This window comes from Macadamia integrifolia, chromosome 5 (assembly GCF_013358625.1).
Source record: "Macadamia integrifolia cultivar HAES 741 chromosome 5, SCU_Mint_v3, whole genome shotgun sequence".
Taxonomy (NCBI): domain Eukaryota; kingdom Viridiplantae; phylum Streptophyta; class Magnoliopsida; order Proteales; family Proteaceae; genus Macadamia; species Macadamia integrifolia.
Window position 1 is genome coordinate 27,529,991 of NC_056561.1, and position 17,815 is coordinate 27,547,805.

Below are 17,815 nucleotides of genomic sequence, written 5' to 3' on the forward strand. Positions count from 1 at the left end.
GAGAATTCTTCAAGAACTGAAGTAGGACTGCTTGGGCAACAACAAGAAGAGGATCGAGTGATCTTCGGGTGGCTGTGAACACCCTCTGAAAAGGCCAGGCAGATCAGGGATCAATTGGGGAAGGAAGAGGAGATCGATCTCTCTCTTAATTCCTCCATGGGTGTTGGTCGGTTCTATCTTTTGAAGTTCTGGATAGATCTGATTTTCGTAGGATTCTTCAATATCAGTAAGCAGTAACAGAAGATAATAACAGCAGCAGTAAACAAAGAAAATGAAAGAAAAGAAACAAGACAAGTGTGGGTGGGATTGGCTATCTCGGCCCAGGCATCTCACTCACAACTCTCTCGATTGTTTAAGCAATTGACTGCAATCGTTCATTATTCAAATCTGAGAATTGAGAGTACATAAGCTCCTCTATATATAGAGGGCAGATTAGCAGTCATACCATAACTAGGAGTTAGACTCCAAGTAGGATTAAAATTTACATAATAGGAGTTAGACTCCAAATAGGACTAGACTAGAACTCCAACATGGAATAGGTAACTAACTAGTCATCCACTAATAGGGAAACCTAAACTGATTAAAAAAACTGAAATAACAAAGGAAACAAACTCAAAACAGAACTCTAACTAAACTAATGAATTAAATCTCGCTTTCCTACTTTCTACCCATATTTTGGGTCCATTAGAGTGGCCCATTATAAGGAAAACCCTTGAGATCAAAGGCCCAACACATACATAACCCAACCTAAGGCTTGTTCGCAATAAAATAAGCCCATTAAGTAACTTATCTACATCAAGTTCTACGTTGAAGATATCAAAGAAGAGACAGTAGAGATGATTGTGGACCAACAAGAAGAAGAATTTGACAAGATCAACAGTCCACCGGAGTCTAAAGAGGTGGAGGACCTAACAGAGAAAATTTTTGTGGATGCGGTGGTCAATGACAAATCAGATATTAATGATGATCAATTCAAGTTCATTATGCCGCCTAACTTTTTCGAAGAACGAGAGTCACAAATCCAAGACTTCATTCCAAACACCCGTGAGCTGTCAGAGTACTGTTTTGGGATGAAACTGGATGTGCACCATGCCAAGATTGTCCTCAAACTATACAAAACTCGAGGTCGAGGTTTTTTTTTTTTTTTAACATGGGGTGTGTTGATACAGATCAAAGCCTGAAGAATAGGACGAGAATCAAATTAAGAGAGGGAAAAAAAATGTGGTTCATGAGTATAGTTCACGTGAACAGTACACGCGTGAAAAAGTGTTTTCACCATTTTCTCTGGATGGACAGATTGTGTAGGCCCTTTTGGTGGAGATATGGTGTGGATCTTGATGGAGATAACTTACTATTTTGTTTACTTGCTATTTCTTAAGTTTCCTTTTCTATAATTCCTATTTTCAGTTTTAGAAAGTTGAAGTTTCTAATTTATTAGGTTTCTCTTTTTGTTTTCCTTTGCCAACAAGTAGTTGCTTTTGATTGAGTTTCTATTTTGTAATGCCACTTTATTTTGGAGAGTTACTATTTCCTTGCAGTTGGTTTTATTATAAATAAAGGCAAGAGGCTGCATACTAGAGCCAACAATTTGAGCATGAAAAAAAGAGAGTTTATTCAACAAACTAGCTGTGAGATGCAGCGACGGTGAGAGGCTGTGTGACAGTGAGATGCCATGGGTGACAGACCCAGGAATGAGATAGTCCCCTATTCCTTCTTCTATTCTTTTTTACAATTTCTCTGCACTAAACTTCATGTCTCACCATAACACTGTCCTAGCCCCATCTTCTATGAACTCTAATTTTCATCCTTTCATCAACATAAAATCTAGCACTAGTTTTACCTGAACTCTAGCTTCGCTCTGCTGTTTACACCTTCCATAGACAAAACAAAAAATCTCTCTTCTTTCATCAAAACCTAGGGCTAGTGGGATTTGATTCCACCCCTTCGAGATTAGTAAATTGTAGACCCGAGGTTCACATGGATGCTGCCATAAGTCTATTTCTAAATAATTCCATTTTCTTTTAATAATATAGCTATGTAAGATATAGACATGGCAACCTATTTTCAGACTCTAGAAAAACACTTGTTTATCAGAATAATGCAAATGAAATGATTAGTAAAAATGAACCTCTTGACCCTCCACCAAGTTGTTTGCACATGTAATCCAAAGCTTCTCGTTCCCGTCGACTTTTTTCCAACTTTGGTACCCCATCCGATGGAGTGATGTCACCAACAATTGCTATTTAAGATATTACAAAAAACAAGTCAAAATTCAAACCAAAAAATAACTTCAGAATACACAACAGAGCTTATTAGTGAAGGGAAGCCACATGAACTCCATATTGTAAATTTAAACATGTGAAGGATACCAAAATCTGGGTACCATGTTCCATATGAATTTCTTTACGTATTTTCCATATGAATTTCTTTAGTGCTAAATTACCTAGATGCTTTGAAATGGGTGTCACATTGTGTCATATGTTTATATTGCAAATGTGAATTTAGTATCAGAGCCTTAAAACTATTTCATGTGCTTCCAATATCTATGAAACACAACGCACAGATCAAAAACATCATTACTAGGAACTGCTTCTAGGGCATGGAGGAAAAAGTAAGGGAAACGCTTTTAGGACATAGAGGAAAAAGTTAAGTATACACAATACACCTTCATCCAGAGACTTTCTTGACCTTTGGAAGCTGGGAAATTAAAATTTTCCTACCCTTTTAGTTGGTACATTTGGAAAGACCTTTGTTAATTCAACCCAACCCAACTGAACCTAACACCAGCCTGAACTTGCCATGGGTTTCGTTCAAGCAGGGCAAGTTATTGACTGGCTTTGAGAAAGTCAGGAAATATAATGGGGAGAAATTTGATTAAACAAATAAAAAAAAGCAAGGGAAGCATATAAACACTCAGGACCCTTTTCTTAAAGGTGTTTTACCATGCAATCGCAGTTATTAAGGCGGTGAGACGACTGAGGCGTTTGAGGGTCTTTCGGAGCACTTTGGCAATAGGGCAGGCAAAAGGCATCGCCTTATTGGATAAAGCATTCTAGTTTTTTTTTTTTTTTTTAATGTAACCATTTTATTTGGCACAAAAAGCATACTTAAAAATTATTTAATTCTACTTATAAGCTAAATAAGATTAAAGATTCATATCAATGCAAGATTCATACCATTACAATAATAGAAATTTCAATCAATATACACTAACAGATTATTAGAGTAATAGAAATCTCAATCAATATATAGAAGAATTCAAACACTTTCACATATCAATAGGAAGAAAAAACAAAGAATATAGAAGAATCAACGTGGAAGCAAAACAACAAAGCAGAATGGATACTAGTTTCTAATCAACTAGAAGAGCCATTGGATTTGGCTTGTCAAAGTGCCTGCTTTTGATAGGAGAAGTACATAATCATGTAATCACAAAATTACAACTTATATCAACAGATGTACAATTTACTTTGAATCATAGACTTGCAACAGAAGCAGCAGCGGCAATAGCAGTCAAAGCTTCCACAGGCATACAGACACAAAAACACATACATCCAAGAATGTTATGGATAGTGCAGGGTGCTTACACATTTAACCAGTCTATTGGAATCCCTAGCCAAAGCTGATCCTATATACATTTTTTCTCTTTTTTTTTTTTTTTTTTTTGTTGGGGGGGGGGGGGTGGCCGTGGGGGTTGGTCAGTTAGAGAATTGTAGAAGATCCTTCATACTTATGCAGAGACAGGTCCAAACAATGCTGGCTATGGCTACTCGATATGACCAAAAGTTGTCCCCCTTCTACCATGTGAAAATACTCCCTCTGCCCGCAATGACCATCCCCTTTGAGGAAACGCTAAATCTAAGGAAGAGTGATTAAAGCGTCCAAAGCCCCTGTTTTCCAAATTTGTCCTTCCATTTTCCCAGTACTGAGTCTACTGACATCAACTTGTCAGGAAAAGACAACCCAACAACCCCTACAACTGAAGAAAATAACACTCCACACTCCGCAGAAAACTTGCATCCCACAAACAAATGACCTGCCATCTTCATCTGCACATGAAGCACACATTCCTCCACCTCCACCCTCTTGTGATCAAATTATTGATTGTCAAAACGTTCTCCAAAGATCCAGTCCATAAATATTTTTCAGTATGAAATGCATTTCTTATACTCTCATTGATAACATTTAGAAAGCATGTAAGGTTTCAAAAAAAAAAAAAAAAACACACTCACAAACACACACACACAGACATTAGATGCCAGGGAAATAGAAGGGAAATAGTAAATTTAGATTTTCTCACAAGTATTTTTATGGTTTTTTATGTCTGCGTTGAAGAGATTTATCCTTTTTCCAAAAGAACTATGTGTTTGTCATAAATATCAAAACCTAGACCACCAAAGTACAGCCATTGGCAATATTTTTTTATGTTTCCTCACCATACTATCTTTTCATAGCCTTTCCATGATTTTAATGAACAAAATTAAATCATATTTAAAAATACCAATAACTAACAAAGGGTGGAAAGAAAAACAATATGTAACATAAACAACAACAACAACAACAATCATAACCTTATCCCAACTGAATGGGGTCAGCTACATGGATCCGATATGGAAAAAAAAAGTAAAGAAGCAAAAGAGAGGTTAAAAAGAAGAAATTTTGGGGATAATAGAAGAAGGTATAGCAGTATAGAAAGACACATTATGGAAACGTCCCCTTTAGGGGGTCTGCAACACAGGTCCTTGCTCTCCATGAAAATCATATTTAAAAATACCAATAACTAACAAAGGGTGGAAAGAAAAACAATATGTAACATAAACATTTCATTATATTCTCCCTGCATCATATACTTCTATTCCCTAGTTTTTAATAAAAAATTTTGAATAAAAACTATGTAAAAAAAAAAGCTAAACACAACCAATATATTAAGTATTAAAGTATAACTTAACTATGCAATGTTTTACTTCTTTGTTAGCAAAAGTGTGTTTAAAACGGCATTCCCGTTTTTCACCACTTTAAACACGTTTGCTGTCCAACAATACGGTAACAAATGGCAACGTCATTTCCCTTCAAGTATGAGGGTCAGCCAAACACTAGGTCACATTTTGTGGACAGCATCTTCTCGTTCCCAGCCTCATAACTATACATTTCGATCCCACAGGCACCATCCAATAGCAGTGGCTTTCGATCAAGTTCCTTAGGTTAGGGTACCTCCAGTATGTGGACGATTCCATTTATAGGGCTGTTGTGGAAGACTTCGAGCATTTCTTTCACCAACTATGACAAGGCCAACTTTTGTGATACGGTTAGAGGATAATTTCTTTTGGCAACAGCAACAACATTCTAGTAGTTTTGATCCATCCTGGAACTCGATGTGATGCTAAGACTCTAACATGGGTATAGGGGTGACTTATTTGTATTCTCAACCCCCATATCTTTTGACTCTTTGTAATGACCCATGTATGATGTATGATTGATGAAATGGTTTATAATTTTGTCTATTCATTATTAATGCATATTTAAGTTGTTTCAACTAAATTACATGTATTTTAGTACTAAAATTTGTGTGGAATATGCCATATTAGAGAATGCACATAGCAACGTATAGCGTAAACTACCAAACTAGGCCCCAAAGTCAAGCTATCATTTTGGTATATTTTTCAAATCTACGATATGGTTCTTAGAAGTTTTGGAATCTAATTTAGCCATGCCATTTGGGCCTCTTAACCCTCAACCGCAGCTTGCAGCCAAAATTGTACAAATTTTGACTTTTGGTTGAAATATTTTAGTTTTGAGCCTAGTCGATACCCGGCTCATAACCAAAATCTTAAACCTTGAGTCTGCCCAAGACCAGAGTAACAAATCTCCTAGGCCATAAAAGAATATAATTGGTCATCTCAACCAATTGATCTGTAAATCTTTCCTGAAATAGCAATGACAAGGTTCTTCTTAACCATCCTGAAGTTAAAAGAAGGGGGGGGGGGGAGGAAGAAAAAAGATGGTTGAGATCTCTCAGTTGGGAAGTACAGATCACAATACCCTACATAAAAATCTGGTGTCCTGATATTAGTGATCTGAAAATAATAAATTCTGGAAGGGTGCATATGCTCCAGAGATTCCCGAACTTGCTTTTGTTTACATTCCTTCAGAGAAGGATGATCTTATTTTCACTGCGCTCTCACGCATTCTCAGTATGACTTTTAACTCCTCCGCTCTATTTTTTGAGAAATTCATTTTCTTTTCAAAGAGGCAAGGGAAAAGAGGAATTCATCAAATAAATAAAAAATGTAGGTTCTGTCAAGAAGAACCTTGTCATTGCTTACTGCAGGAAAGATTTATAGATCAATTATTGGTTGAGATGACCAATTGTTTTATAGATCAAATTCATTTGCTCAGTAACAGCTCTCTAGCCCTTGGTTCTCCGGCGGCATACTATCCCGACCCCCATCTCAGGCAGTTGCAGCTTGGGCCCAAACATCCGAAGTAGGTATACCTTCTTCGCCCAGATCCTCTTCTTACTCCCTCGATCACTCTCTCACAATTATCTCCTCTCTTCCGATTCCCGATGTGCTCACTACTGCTACGTTAATCCATTTCTGCTACCTGATTTCTGAACCTTCCTCTCACTCACGATTAACACTGAGAAGGGCTGAAGTGGCAGGAACCAAAGAGGCATAACCCCTCACGATTCTACCTGGGAAATTCTACCTAAGAGGCATAACCTCCCATGTTTCTACCCGAGAGCTGCAACCTATACAGACTCTTCCTCTTCTCCCTCTCACCTTTCCCCTCCCATCAGGACCTTTACCGACCCTCTATCTTCTCTCTCTACCCCAATTCTCCCTCGGCTATCCGCATCTCAAACCTGACTCCCTAAATTACCCCTTTGCTATTTCTCTCAGCAGACACCCCTTGCTGATTTTTTCTATTCAGATTCCCATCTGCGATTATCTCTGTACAAAGTATTCTCGGATTCTTTGAGACTTTACCTCTGCTGATTCTCCTCTAGCACAATCCGTCTCTCTCCCCTTCCCACTACCCATCACAGAAACCCTTATCCATTACCTTCTCTCACACAGCATCCCAGCCATTAGAACAACGATTAACAAAAAAAAAAGAAGTGGAACACACTCCCCTATATGCACCCATCTCTTTCGACCCCCTTTCTCACTTTCTCAACTCCTCTCTCCCCCCCCCCCTTCCCTAATTCTCTCCCTGCTCTCCCTCCCTATACCATTAAGTCTCTTAACTCTCTTTTCTCCTTCCCCTAATCCTCTCTCTGATCTATACCCCCAAACTCTCTCATTGCACCCTGAGCCCTCTCACCATTCCCTCCACACACCCCTAGTCTCGCCGCTATCACACACCCTAGTACGAACAGCGCCAAACTGATACAGTCTTCTCCGGATGGCTCTCGTTCCCTAGTCAGTGAACGATTTGGCATCAAGGCGCTCCTTTGGGATCAATCATCCCTATTCGAAGCTGGTTTCCCTTGATCTGACAGGGGTTAGAGCCCTCAGGATAGTAAGGGACTTTTCTTTTACTTCCTCTGTTATCTCCTCAGTATGCCAAATTATTTATGTATTATTAGCTTTCCATTCTGCCCTCTCCTGTTTAGGCCTTAGCTTATTTCAGAAGGGTTTCCTTTCTATGTCTGTTTGATATTGGGATACACCATATGCTTATAACCTTGAGTTGTTTGATTCACTTTATTCTTGATCCCCTTTGATATACACCCATCAGTGTTGTGTAGAACCTTACCATAACATCCGTGCTCTTTTGGTGTTTTCATCTTGCACTTTACCATTGTTTGTTGAGAATCATTGTTTAATGTGTTAGGTTCCCTTCTCCCTTTCTTTTCTCTTGTTTATTCTTATTATTTATATACATATAATTTTATATTGGTGCGTCAGGTAGGCAGCTGGCATCATATTATAATCAGCCAATCACTTAAGAGTGATGATGGTAGAGTGCTAGTAAAGGATGACGACATTATGAAGAGATGGGATGAGTATTTTGCGACTTACTAAATAGAGACAATTCGAGTAGAAGCGGCGTGGAAGAGGGCAGTATCCATCAAGGCATTGTTCACCATAGATATGTACAAAGGGTGGGAGAGACCGGGGCTAAAGAAGCCCTAAGAAAGATGAAAGTATGTAAGACACTAGGACCAAATGAGGTCCCAATTGAAGTGTGGAAGAGCTTGGGACTATGTGGAATATCCTGCCTAACGGCCCTAACCAAGCTATTTAACAAGATTCTGAACATAAGAAAAATGCCAAATGAATGGAGGAGAAGTATTGTGGTTCCAACCTAAAAAAATAAAGGTGACATCCAAATCTACAACAACTATAGAGGTATAATACTTATGATTCATACAATAAAATTATAGGAGAAGATTATCAAGGCCCATCTAAGGAGGGAAACTCATATCTCAAGGAAACAATTCGGCTTTATGCCAAGAAGAGCAACGATAGAAGCTATTTACCTACTACGGAGGCTCATGGAAAAATCTAGACCCTACAAGAAGGATCTCCATATGATCTTCATCGACCTAGAAAAATCCTACGATAGAATCTCGAGGGAGTTAATCTGGCATGTTTTGGAGAAGAGAGGGGTGTCAAGCAAATATGTGGATATAATTAAAGATATAAAAAGGTGTGGTGATTGGTGTGAAAACTGTGAGAGGTCAAGGAAGTCAGTTCCCAACTATAATTGGGTTACATCAAGGATCAACTTTAAGCCCTTATTTGTTTATGCTTATCATGAATGATTTAACCAAGGACATTCAGGGGAGGTTGTGTATGCTTTTCGCAGACGATATTGTTCTAGTGGATGAGACAGAAATAGGGAACAATAAGTTGAAATTAATCAAATTATGGAGATGCACCTTAGAGTCAAGAGGTCTTAAGATAAGTCAAACAATGATGGAGTATAAATTTCATAACTTTAGTCGCACAAGGATGAATAATGAAGCGGTGAAACTCAAGGAGAGAGAAATACCGTAAAGCAACTATTTTAGATATCTGAGGTCAACCATAAACAAGAAAGGGGATATAGAAGATAATGTTTCTAACAAAACTAGAATATGGTGAATGAAGTGGAGAGGTGCTTCTGGAGTGTTGTGTGGTCAATGTATTCCTTTAAAGCTTAAAAGGAAAATTCTACAAAATTGTTTTGTAAGATCGACTATGATGTGTGGGGCAGAATGTCGGGCAATCAAGAAGCATGACATAGATAAGTCGAGTGTTGCAGAGATGAGGATGTTGAGATGGATGTGCAGTAAAACTAGGAGACATATGGTAAGGAATGATTGGGTTAGAGCTGATTTGGGAGTTGCCCCAATTGAGAAGCACCGAGAATGTCGTTTAAGGTGGTATGCTATGTTCAACGGAGACCTTGGGATGTCCCAGTAAAGAGGAGTGATCAAATCCAGACGGAATGAGCTAAAAGAGCTAGGGCAGGCCTAAAATAACCATAGATGATGTTGTAAGGAAAGACATGTAGAAGCTCAATCTTGATTCTAGTATGATCGCTAATAGAGCTGTTTGGAGGGCAAAGATTCATGTAGTTGATCGCTTGTAGGTGGAATGTTCCTGCGGTGTTGCCTTCTCTCTGCCCTTTTTCTATTTTCTTTTTTTCTTTTCTTTTCTTTTTTTTTTTTTCCCTTTTATTTTACCCTCCCTGGATCCATGTAGCAGACCCCATTTTGTTGGGGAAAGGCTGACTTCTTGTTGTTGTTTAGTCAAGATGTTGTTATACGTCCAAGTATAGATGACTTCCCACTTATAATGCACATATTATACCTTTAAACAACATAGAATTTAATAGGATTTCCCCACTAATAACCACATTTTTCTCATTATATAGAAATATAATTTAATAGGATTTCCCCACTAGTAACCACATCATTCTGTATTTCTGTTCTCCCAGTTTTTCTCTGCAGTTGCATGAATGAAAGAATTTTATATTACACAGCAAACAACACTGCTTGCAAGATAAATATACCTGAACAAAGCTACATAACAAAAACAAAATAGAGAGAACGTGGAAACTGGATCCCTACCTTCAGCAATATCATGAACAATTGCCATTTTTATACACCTGAAATTGGGGGGGGGGTGGAAACGCTTAAAACGAAGCTCATTCTTCATTGAGGTTAGAAATTAAGACAATATAACAAAAAAGGTTAAGACAGAAGAAACCCTAACCTGTCACGGTCGATGCCAGGAATGTCAGAAGCAATAAGAGCCATGATGCCCATTCGGTACATGTGATCAGCTATGGATTCCGGATCCTGAATCTCCCTTCGGACCCATCCAGTTCTTTTTGTGGTCTGATTGTTATTAAAATTCAGCGGATTAAGATCCCAAAAACGTTTCTTTGTCATACCTCAATTCTCGGACAAGGGGCAAAACAATCGAAAGGGTCTCAACCAAGGAAGCATGGATGTGAGTTTTTTTTTTTTTTTTTGTACCTTTAGACGATGGCAGAGAGAGAGGAAATCGATAGCAGAGGAAGCAGATGAGGTGGAGTAGTCATTCTTCGAGGGGGACAGTGCCGCTGAGTGAGAGGTAGAACCTCCGTCTCCATCTGTAGCAGTTGCAGCACTGTTGTCGTTGTTGTTATTCAACGAGGAGGCTTCGGTCGCCATTCGAACGAAATTCGATGATGGTTTGGGTCTTCGAAGTGAAATGAATCTGAGTGGAGAGAAAGTGACAGAGGGAAGCAGGAGAAAAGATTTGCAGAAAGCACGACTCCCACTCATGTTTATGCTCAATCTCTAGTCTCTCTCCTCTTCTTCCTCTCTGGCACCCGCATTTTTCGTGTGCCCCTGTGACTTGCGCTTTATTTTATCCATGTTTGAAAGTTCCGTTATATCCCGACTTTTTTCCTATGGGAGTATCAAGAAAGCCTTACCCAAAATAAAATTACAATGCCACCCCCTGAATTTTTGTCTTTATTTAATATTTTCCCTTTACTTTTTGAAATACCAAAATACCCCTAATAATTTAAAAAATTTTAAATCCATCTTCGCCGTTAGCCACCCCTGTTTAGTGATGAAATGTCCGTTAGTTTTTGTTTTTTAAATGCCCGAAACACCCCCATATGATGCGAGTGGACCACATTACCCTTTTTCAAATCCCAACCCCTCTCTGCAAATCCCCTCCCGTTTTCTCTCGATCTAGGGTTGGGCTTTCTGTAGATCCAGCCATTCATTCATCTTAACTTGGTTTGTAAATCATACAGAAGCGGGACCAAATCCAAATCACTGCTAGCCCACGATTCCTATTTCCGATCAGACACGAACCGCTTCATCCCTCCCAACGCAGGCGGATCCCCCAATGGTGCACTTATCGAGATCTTCTACTCTCGCTCTGCGAAGCTCCAACAAGGCGGCGATGACGGCGAAGTCAAATCATTATCGTTTGGTCGCTGATGCTTGTCGATATCAACGCTTGACCCATTTTTTGGGCAATTAAGCGACTACAGAATCCCGTTGACACAAGAAGCCCAAAATCGGTTTGTTTTCCAGTTTCGAATTGATCTCCATAGAACGCCGACCACTTCGGTTATGGTGGTTTTTGCCCTTGTTGGACTTGACTCTCCCATTACACAATACTTTAGGTATGAAGGTTCCGTCAACGTGAGGGATTTTTCACTCCGTGATGGTTTTTTGGGAAGAACCGGAGTCGAGGTGGCCGACCGTTTCACCGGGACTTGCTATTTACGAATGTCTGCCACCTCAAGGGCAGAGGTTGAGGAAGCTCCATCCACTGCCACTGGTTGATCAATGATATACAGTTTTTTGTACTTCTTATGACAAATTTTCTTCTCCTTCTTACCTGTTAGAACTGGAGTTTCAGACTCAGCTTGCCAAGTCAACTTGTCGCAAGTGCTGAATTTCCGACGAATCAAATTTTTCGAATTAAATGAAAAATTCTGATCGAATTCGAATAAAAAATAAAAATCGGTAAAATTCACGATTTTTTCAAAAAGTGAATATAAACCGCGAATAGATCGTGAAAAACTGGATTAAACCGAATTATTCGGTTACCATTAACCCACTTAAAAAAAAAAAAAAACAAAACAAAACAGAAAAAACCAAAACCGAACGGTCTTAACTCTAACCCACTCTAAAAAGTGAAAACCACACCCCTCCCATTTCTTACGGTCTCTGCAGACAGACTCTGCACCTCATCGCTCACCGATCGCCGATTGCTACCTCACCGCTCGCTGCCTCCCGTGATCCCGCCTCCTGAGTCTTGCGACTCCTGCCTCGTTGATCGTCGCCTCGCTGCCTCGCACTCGCGGCTCACTGTTTCGCTGCCTCACCGCCTCGCTGAACAACATCCTTCCTTCCTGTAGACTCTTGCAGCTACAGGTTAGTAATTATCCTCCTAAACAGTGGCAGCATTGACCATTAAACATTATAAGCAAAAAACCATTCTATTAACTCAGCTCCTCTACTGAATTCAAGCAAGCCCTTGATTGACAGATGAAGAGGAAGAAAAATCCTCAATCACTGAACCCTAAAATTTTGATGATTAGGAAAAACCCCCAATCCAAGATCAATGTTGCAGAGGAGACGAGGGATTCCAGGTTTGTGTTCTAGGGATTTTGTCAATTTGTTCCTTCCATTTATTTATGGAATACAGTTACACGATGGTTAATAAGGGATAACATTTATTTACCTTGGATTATTTCTTGTAATTCACACTTAAATTTTTATGGGAGTTTTTGGATATCCGTAGGAGAATTGTTTGAGTTGTTTCCTAATCTGAGAAGTGTCTGTCCAGCAGTTTGCAGTTTCTACTTTGTAAGAAGTTTTATTTTCTATTTATATGCATGTAATCCTACTGATAGGTAGACGTGAATATTGAATGAAATTGAGTTGAGTTTACCTCACAGATGTGAGTGTTGCTTTCCATCCCTCTCCCTAGTTTGGAGCTGACGTTCATCTCAAAGATTAGTTCCTTCTGTCATTTCTCTTCCCTTCCCTTGCATTATATTCCTCCTCCTCCCTCTTCCCTTCAATATTATTCTTCTTAATTTACTGTTGCAACCGTATTTGTAAAACCGAACTACTGCCCTGAGAAACTCAACAGCTCATATTTAGTTGGATCAATTTCATTCAAGATCAATCATTTTGTGGATGTTTTGCTTTATTTAGAATAGTTTTTTCCTTTTAAGCATGGATGATGGAATCATGGAACTAGGTGAGTCATGGATTGAATGATGTGATTTTGAACTTTTATATTCCTACAGGACAATTTCTTTAGAAATTGGATTACTGTAACTATTGCTTCCATCACCCAATGACAGTTTTTTCCTAATTTTTTATTGTATTGTATATTTGAATTACAGTAATTTGCTATTTCTAGGTGTACATATCAAGTTAATTACTTGATAAATAAAAAAAAACATACAATAAATTATAAAAAAAAAATCCGAATTTTTTGCCCGACTTTTATTTTTGTAATCGAATAATTCTCGAATCTGAATCCGATTTTTATTTTGTCCGTTTTTTTGACCTCTTTTTTTATCGAACCCTTAAATTGACCAGTTGAATTATTCCGAATAATTCTCCATCCGAATAATTCCCCCATCCGAATTTGCTAACTATGCTCTGACCAGAGATCGTAGGCATAGTTAGCAAATTCGGATTCGGGAATTATTCGGGCGGAGAATTATTCGGAATAATTCGATTGATTAATTTAAGGATTCAGTCAAAAAAGCTTATTGGGTTTTTTTTTTTTTTAAATACTGTTTAAGTGGACCGAATAATTCGGTTTAATTCGGATTTGGTCCGAATTATTCGCGTTTTATATTCACTTTTGAAAAAATCGCGAATTTTACCGAATTTTATTTTTAATTCGGATTCGGTCAGAATTTTTTATAAAATTCGAAAAAATTCGGTTCGGCCGAATTGATAACACTGATCGTAGGCACATTCACCTTCTCTATTTAGGTGAAAAAACAAAAAATCCTCCCTTCAAACACACCTCCTCAAATTCAAATTTCAAATGACAAAATATAGATAGAGAAACAGAGAGAGAGATTTGAGATGGCGATGAGGTTTAAGGTTTCAGATGGCAATGGGGAAGAAGGGGCAAGGGTAATATGGTCCACTTACATCATATGGGGGTGTTTTGGGCATTTTGAAAAGAAAAAAAAAAAAACTAACAGACCTTCCATCACTTAACGGGGATGGCTAATTACAAGGATGGATTTGGAAAATTTAAAATTATTAGGGCATGTCTTTGGTATTTCAAAAAGCATAGGGGGTATCATTGAATAAAGACCAAAGTTAAGGGGGTGGCATTGCAATTTTCTAAAAAAAAAATGAAGAAATCCGGCCAGCCCGAACTACCTCAACCCGTCCAAAGCTCGGACAAGGCTTGGGCTGAATTGTTCAACCCGTAGAGTGAGCTTGGGTTGGGATTTTGAAACACGAGGTTAATCCAACCTAACCCAATCCAACACGATCTTGTATACATTATGTCTATCTCAATCTATGTATATAAAATAGAAGAAAGAAAGCTACCGGGTAGTGTGTCTAGGTGTCTAGACACAGTGGGTGTGAAAAGACTATGTTGACCCACAGTGAAAATGTTGAAGTCACGCAGGCCCTCCCATTGGCCACACACGCTAACGTGTACATGCGCCTACAACATTCTCTTGCCCATATAAAATTTATTATCACTAACACTATATATATTATAATTTATACCACCCACATCATCATACCTATATTTTTCTAATCCAAAAATATTTTTAATTCATCACCACACACCATCTGTCCATATTATGATTTATGACATTAACATATTTACAAATTTTCTTTAATTCATCATACTACGAGGCTCAATTAGGGCAACCCGGCCCTGCTTCCACTCACCCGTCCTCATTATGATTTATGACATTAACACATTTACTATAGTGATATGATTTATTTACACATGAGATTGATATTGAGCTAGGATAACAAACCCGGGTGCAACAACCCCTCTCTAGTAGGGGAAATGTATTGGCTAATCCCACATGTCTGACTTGGCCAATGGTGATTTCGGTGTTGAGACTAACCTTTCGTAACCGATGGTAATTTCGGTGTCGTGATTACTAGGGGTTATGAATAAGGGCTTACGGGTACGAACTGCACATGTGAGGACCGGTATGCTCCTAACTCGTAATTAGCTTGTATTGCTGAGTGATTGATGGGAAATCCGAGACCAAAGATACCACCTATGTCGTAGTAGCATTAAGACCCATCTGGACTTAGAATTGTTGATTAGGCTTGTGTGATAATAATCCGGATCATGACATTGCATTCATTTAATTTTTTTTTTTTTTTTATTATTGTTGCATTCATACTTGTTTCTGCTTGTTTGCATGTCCACTCCTGACTGGGCTTCGTGGAAGCTCACCCCATTTGTTGTGTGTTTTTTAGATGGTGATCCAAATATACCCTCAGTGGCTATTGTAAAGACTCCATCTTTGTATAGAGAAGAACTATGATTTGAAGAGTTGGTCGAGCACGAATTGGGATGTGTTTGTGAGGATTATGCCTACGGGGCACTTTGAAAATGATGTTATCATTTTTTACTTTTGATTATTTTTTGTATATAATAGATATAACCCTATGGGTGATACTTGTAAGTATGTACAGACATGATTAAAGATTCTTTTGTACAAATATGCTAAGTATCAGTAGAAATTCATCAGTGTTAATATCTTACTGTCTAATTAAATACTTATGGATTTTAGTTCATTTCATAACTTTGTGATCTTAAAAGTATCACATCATAAATCTTGATTGAATTGATGGATACGACATCGTGTCCAAATCATTAGCATTCAGGTAAGTAAAGATGGGGTGTGACAACAAGAGATTAGAGGTTTGGTTGGGCAATGTAAAAATTAAATTGTGATTTACAATAAGAGAACCAAAAAGGGTTGGCCTTCAAAGCTTCTCAGGATTTTATTAGATGTTTAGCTGGAATTGCTAGTTTGGATGTTTGTTTTGTTGCTAAAGACTCTTTTCATGTTTTAATAGCCAATAGACTGGTCTACAAGGCTAGAATAGGTAAGTTTAATTACATCTACAGATGTTAGAACAGAAACCCCAAATCTCTTTCCCATCAATCTATCAAACAAACATGATATGGGTTATTTTGTCATGGTTTGAGTGCACAGTATTCAATAAGGGATTGGTGACCCTAGAAACTAATATGGATCAGTAATGGATATTCATTTATCGTTTGTAATGGATATTCATTTGTAGAAGGGATTTTTTCGCTCGTATGCAAGGATTAAAGTATCGGTATCGATCGTCGTATCGATCGACCAAAATTAAGATACATATCAGAGGGTATCGTATCTTATCGAAGATACGCTAAGATACGCTAAAGATACGCAGATAAATAGATAAGCAACACTTATTTATACACACTTTTGCATAAAAAAATAGTTAAAAAAAGTTATATATAACATATATTATGCATAAACAGTAAATTGCGAGTATCACACTAAGAATCAAAGGTTTATAGTTTTCCTATAAATGTAAAATCCTTATTCCCAACCTTGATTTTCACTTTAGTTAGAGAGAAAAATGGTTGGCAGCAACTTTGGAATAAAAACACCTCAAAAAATTGTTTTTCTAAAAAATTATCCATTTTGACCATTTTATGACCGTATCGGTGTGTATCGGTCGATACATACTGATACACACTGATATGCATCGATACGTACCGATACATATCGATACGTATATTTTACTTCAATTTTGAATTTTTCATAGAGTATCGATACGTATCGATGAGTATCGATGTATATCGATAGTATATCATAAGATACGTATCGATATAAAAGGGTTTTAAAAATTTCATATATCATATCGATCAATATTATATCGATAAAGACCGATATAAATACATATCAATCGATACGATACAATATTGATCAATACTTTAAACCATGATCGTATGTTACAAGGAGAGTCGCCAGAGATTCTCCTTCCCAATAAAGCTCCTACTCTGCCGTCGTGACGCTCGAATTTCAAAATGTCCTTTTATACAAGGGCACAAATGATTGTCCCCTGAGGATGGACCTTTGCCTTTCATTTTTTTTTTTTTTTTCAATTAGATTTTTGACATTTTTACAGCTTGATCTATATGCCATTCCACAGAAAGAGAATCGGCTAGGTATTGGGATTGTGTTGATATCGATTCTAATTGGTCATCGGATTAGTGATAACTCAAACCAAGGCTGCCTTAAACCGTGGAGACTAGGCCTAGATTGGGCCCTATTGTTGTCAAACCCAAGCTGAGATCCACAAGACAGTTTTGTCTCCCCATTGTCGACAGGGCACTCCAACATTTGACATTGACAACTTTTACAACGATGAAGCAGATACCGTCATGCCTAATAGAATAATAATCCAAAGATCTCTCCATATCACCTTTTTAAAGTGTGAAAATCGTATGAAGTTCTATACCGGTGCAATGAGTGCATGTGTATAGGTACTCTCAATCGGTTGCTGTTCACCACTCACTACAATGATGTGAACTCTCGTTTTTTGAATGGCTTAGTGAGACCTATTCTTCAACAATAAATCAGATATATCGATAAAAACACAACTCTAAAATGATGTAAAAAATAATAAAAAAATAGAACAAATAATACACATAGATTTATGAGGTTCGACAAGATTACCTATGTCCTTGATGAGATGAAATCCTACTTCACTATTAATGAAGAATAAGGTTACAGTTCATCCCTCACACCTCTCAGTATTGCTTGCATTACAGAGAAA

The 17,815-nt window shown here is 38.0% G+C and overlaps 1 protein-coding gene across 3 annotated transcripts in view; it reads right to left on the reverse strand.

The window, feature by feature from the left end:
* LOC122077968 (5'-deoxynucleotidase HDDC2) overlaps positions 1 to 10,868 on the reverse strand; it is a 47,794-nt gene extending 36,926 nt beyond the window's left edge. Inside the window, exons 1-4 of one of the 3 annotated variants that reach the window (XM_042643852.1) lie at positions 10,478 to 10,864; positions 10,212 to 10,336; positions 10,067 to 10,104; positions 2,129 to 2,239 (exon numbers count right to left, since the gene is read on the reverse strand). In XM_042643852.1, coding sequence (XP_042499786.1) covers positions 2,129 to 2,239; positions 10,067 to 10,104; positions 10,212 to 10,336; positions 10,478 to 10,768 — 565 coding nt within the window. In that variant the 5' untranslated portion in view covers positions 10,769 to 10,864. Of the gene's footprint in view, positions 1 to 2,128; positions 2,240 to 10,066; positions 10,105 to 10,211; positions 10,337 to 10,477 lie in introns of all 3 variants that reach the window. The other 2 variants (XM_042643851.1, XM_042643853.1) reach the window with 2 other exon arrangements.
* Positions 10,869 to 17,815: the final 6,947 nt, after the last annotated feature.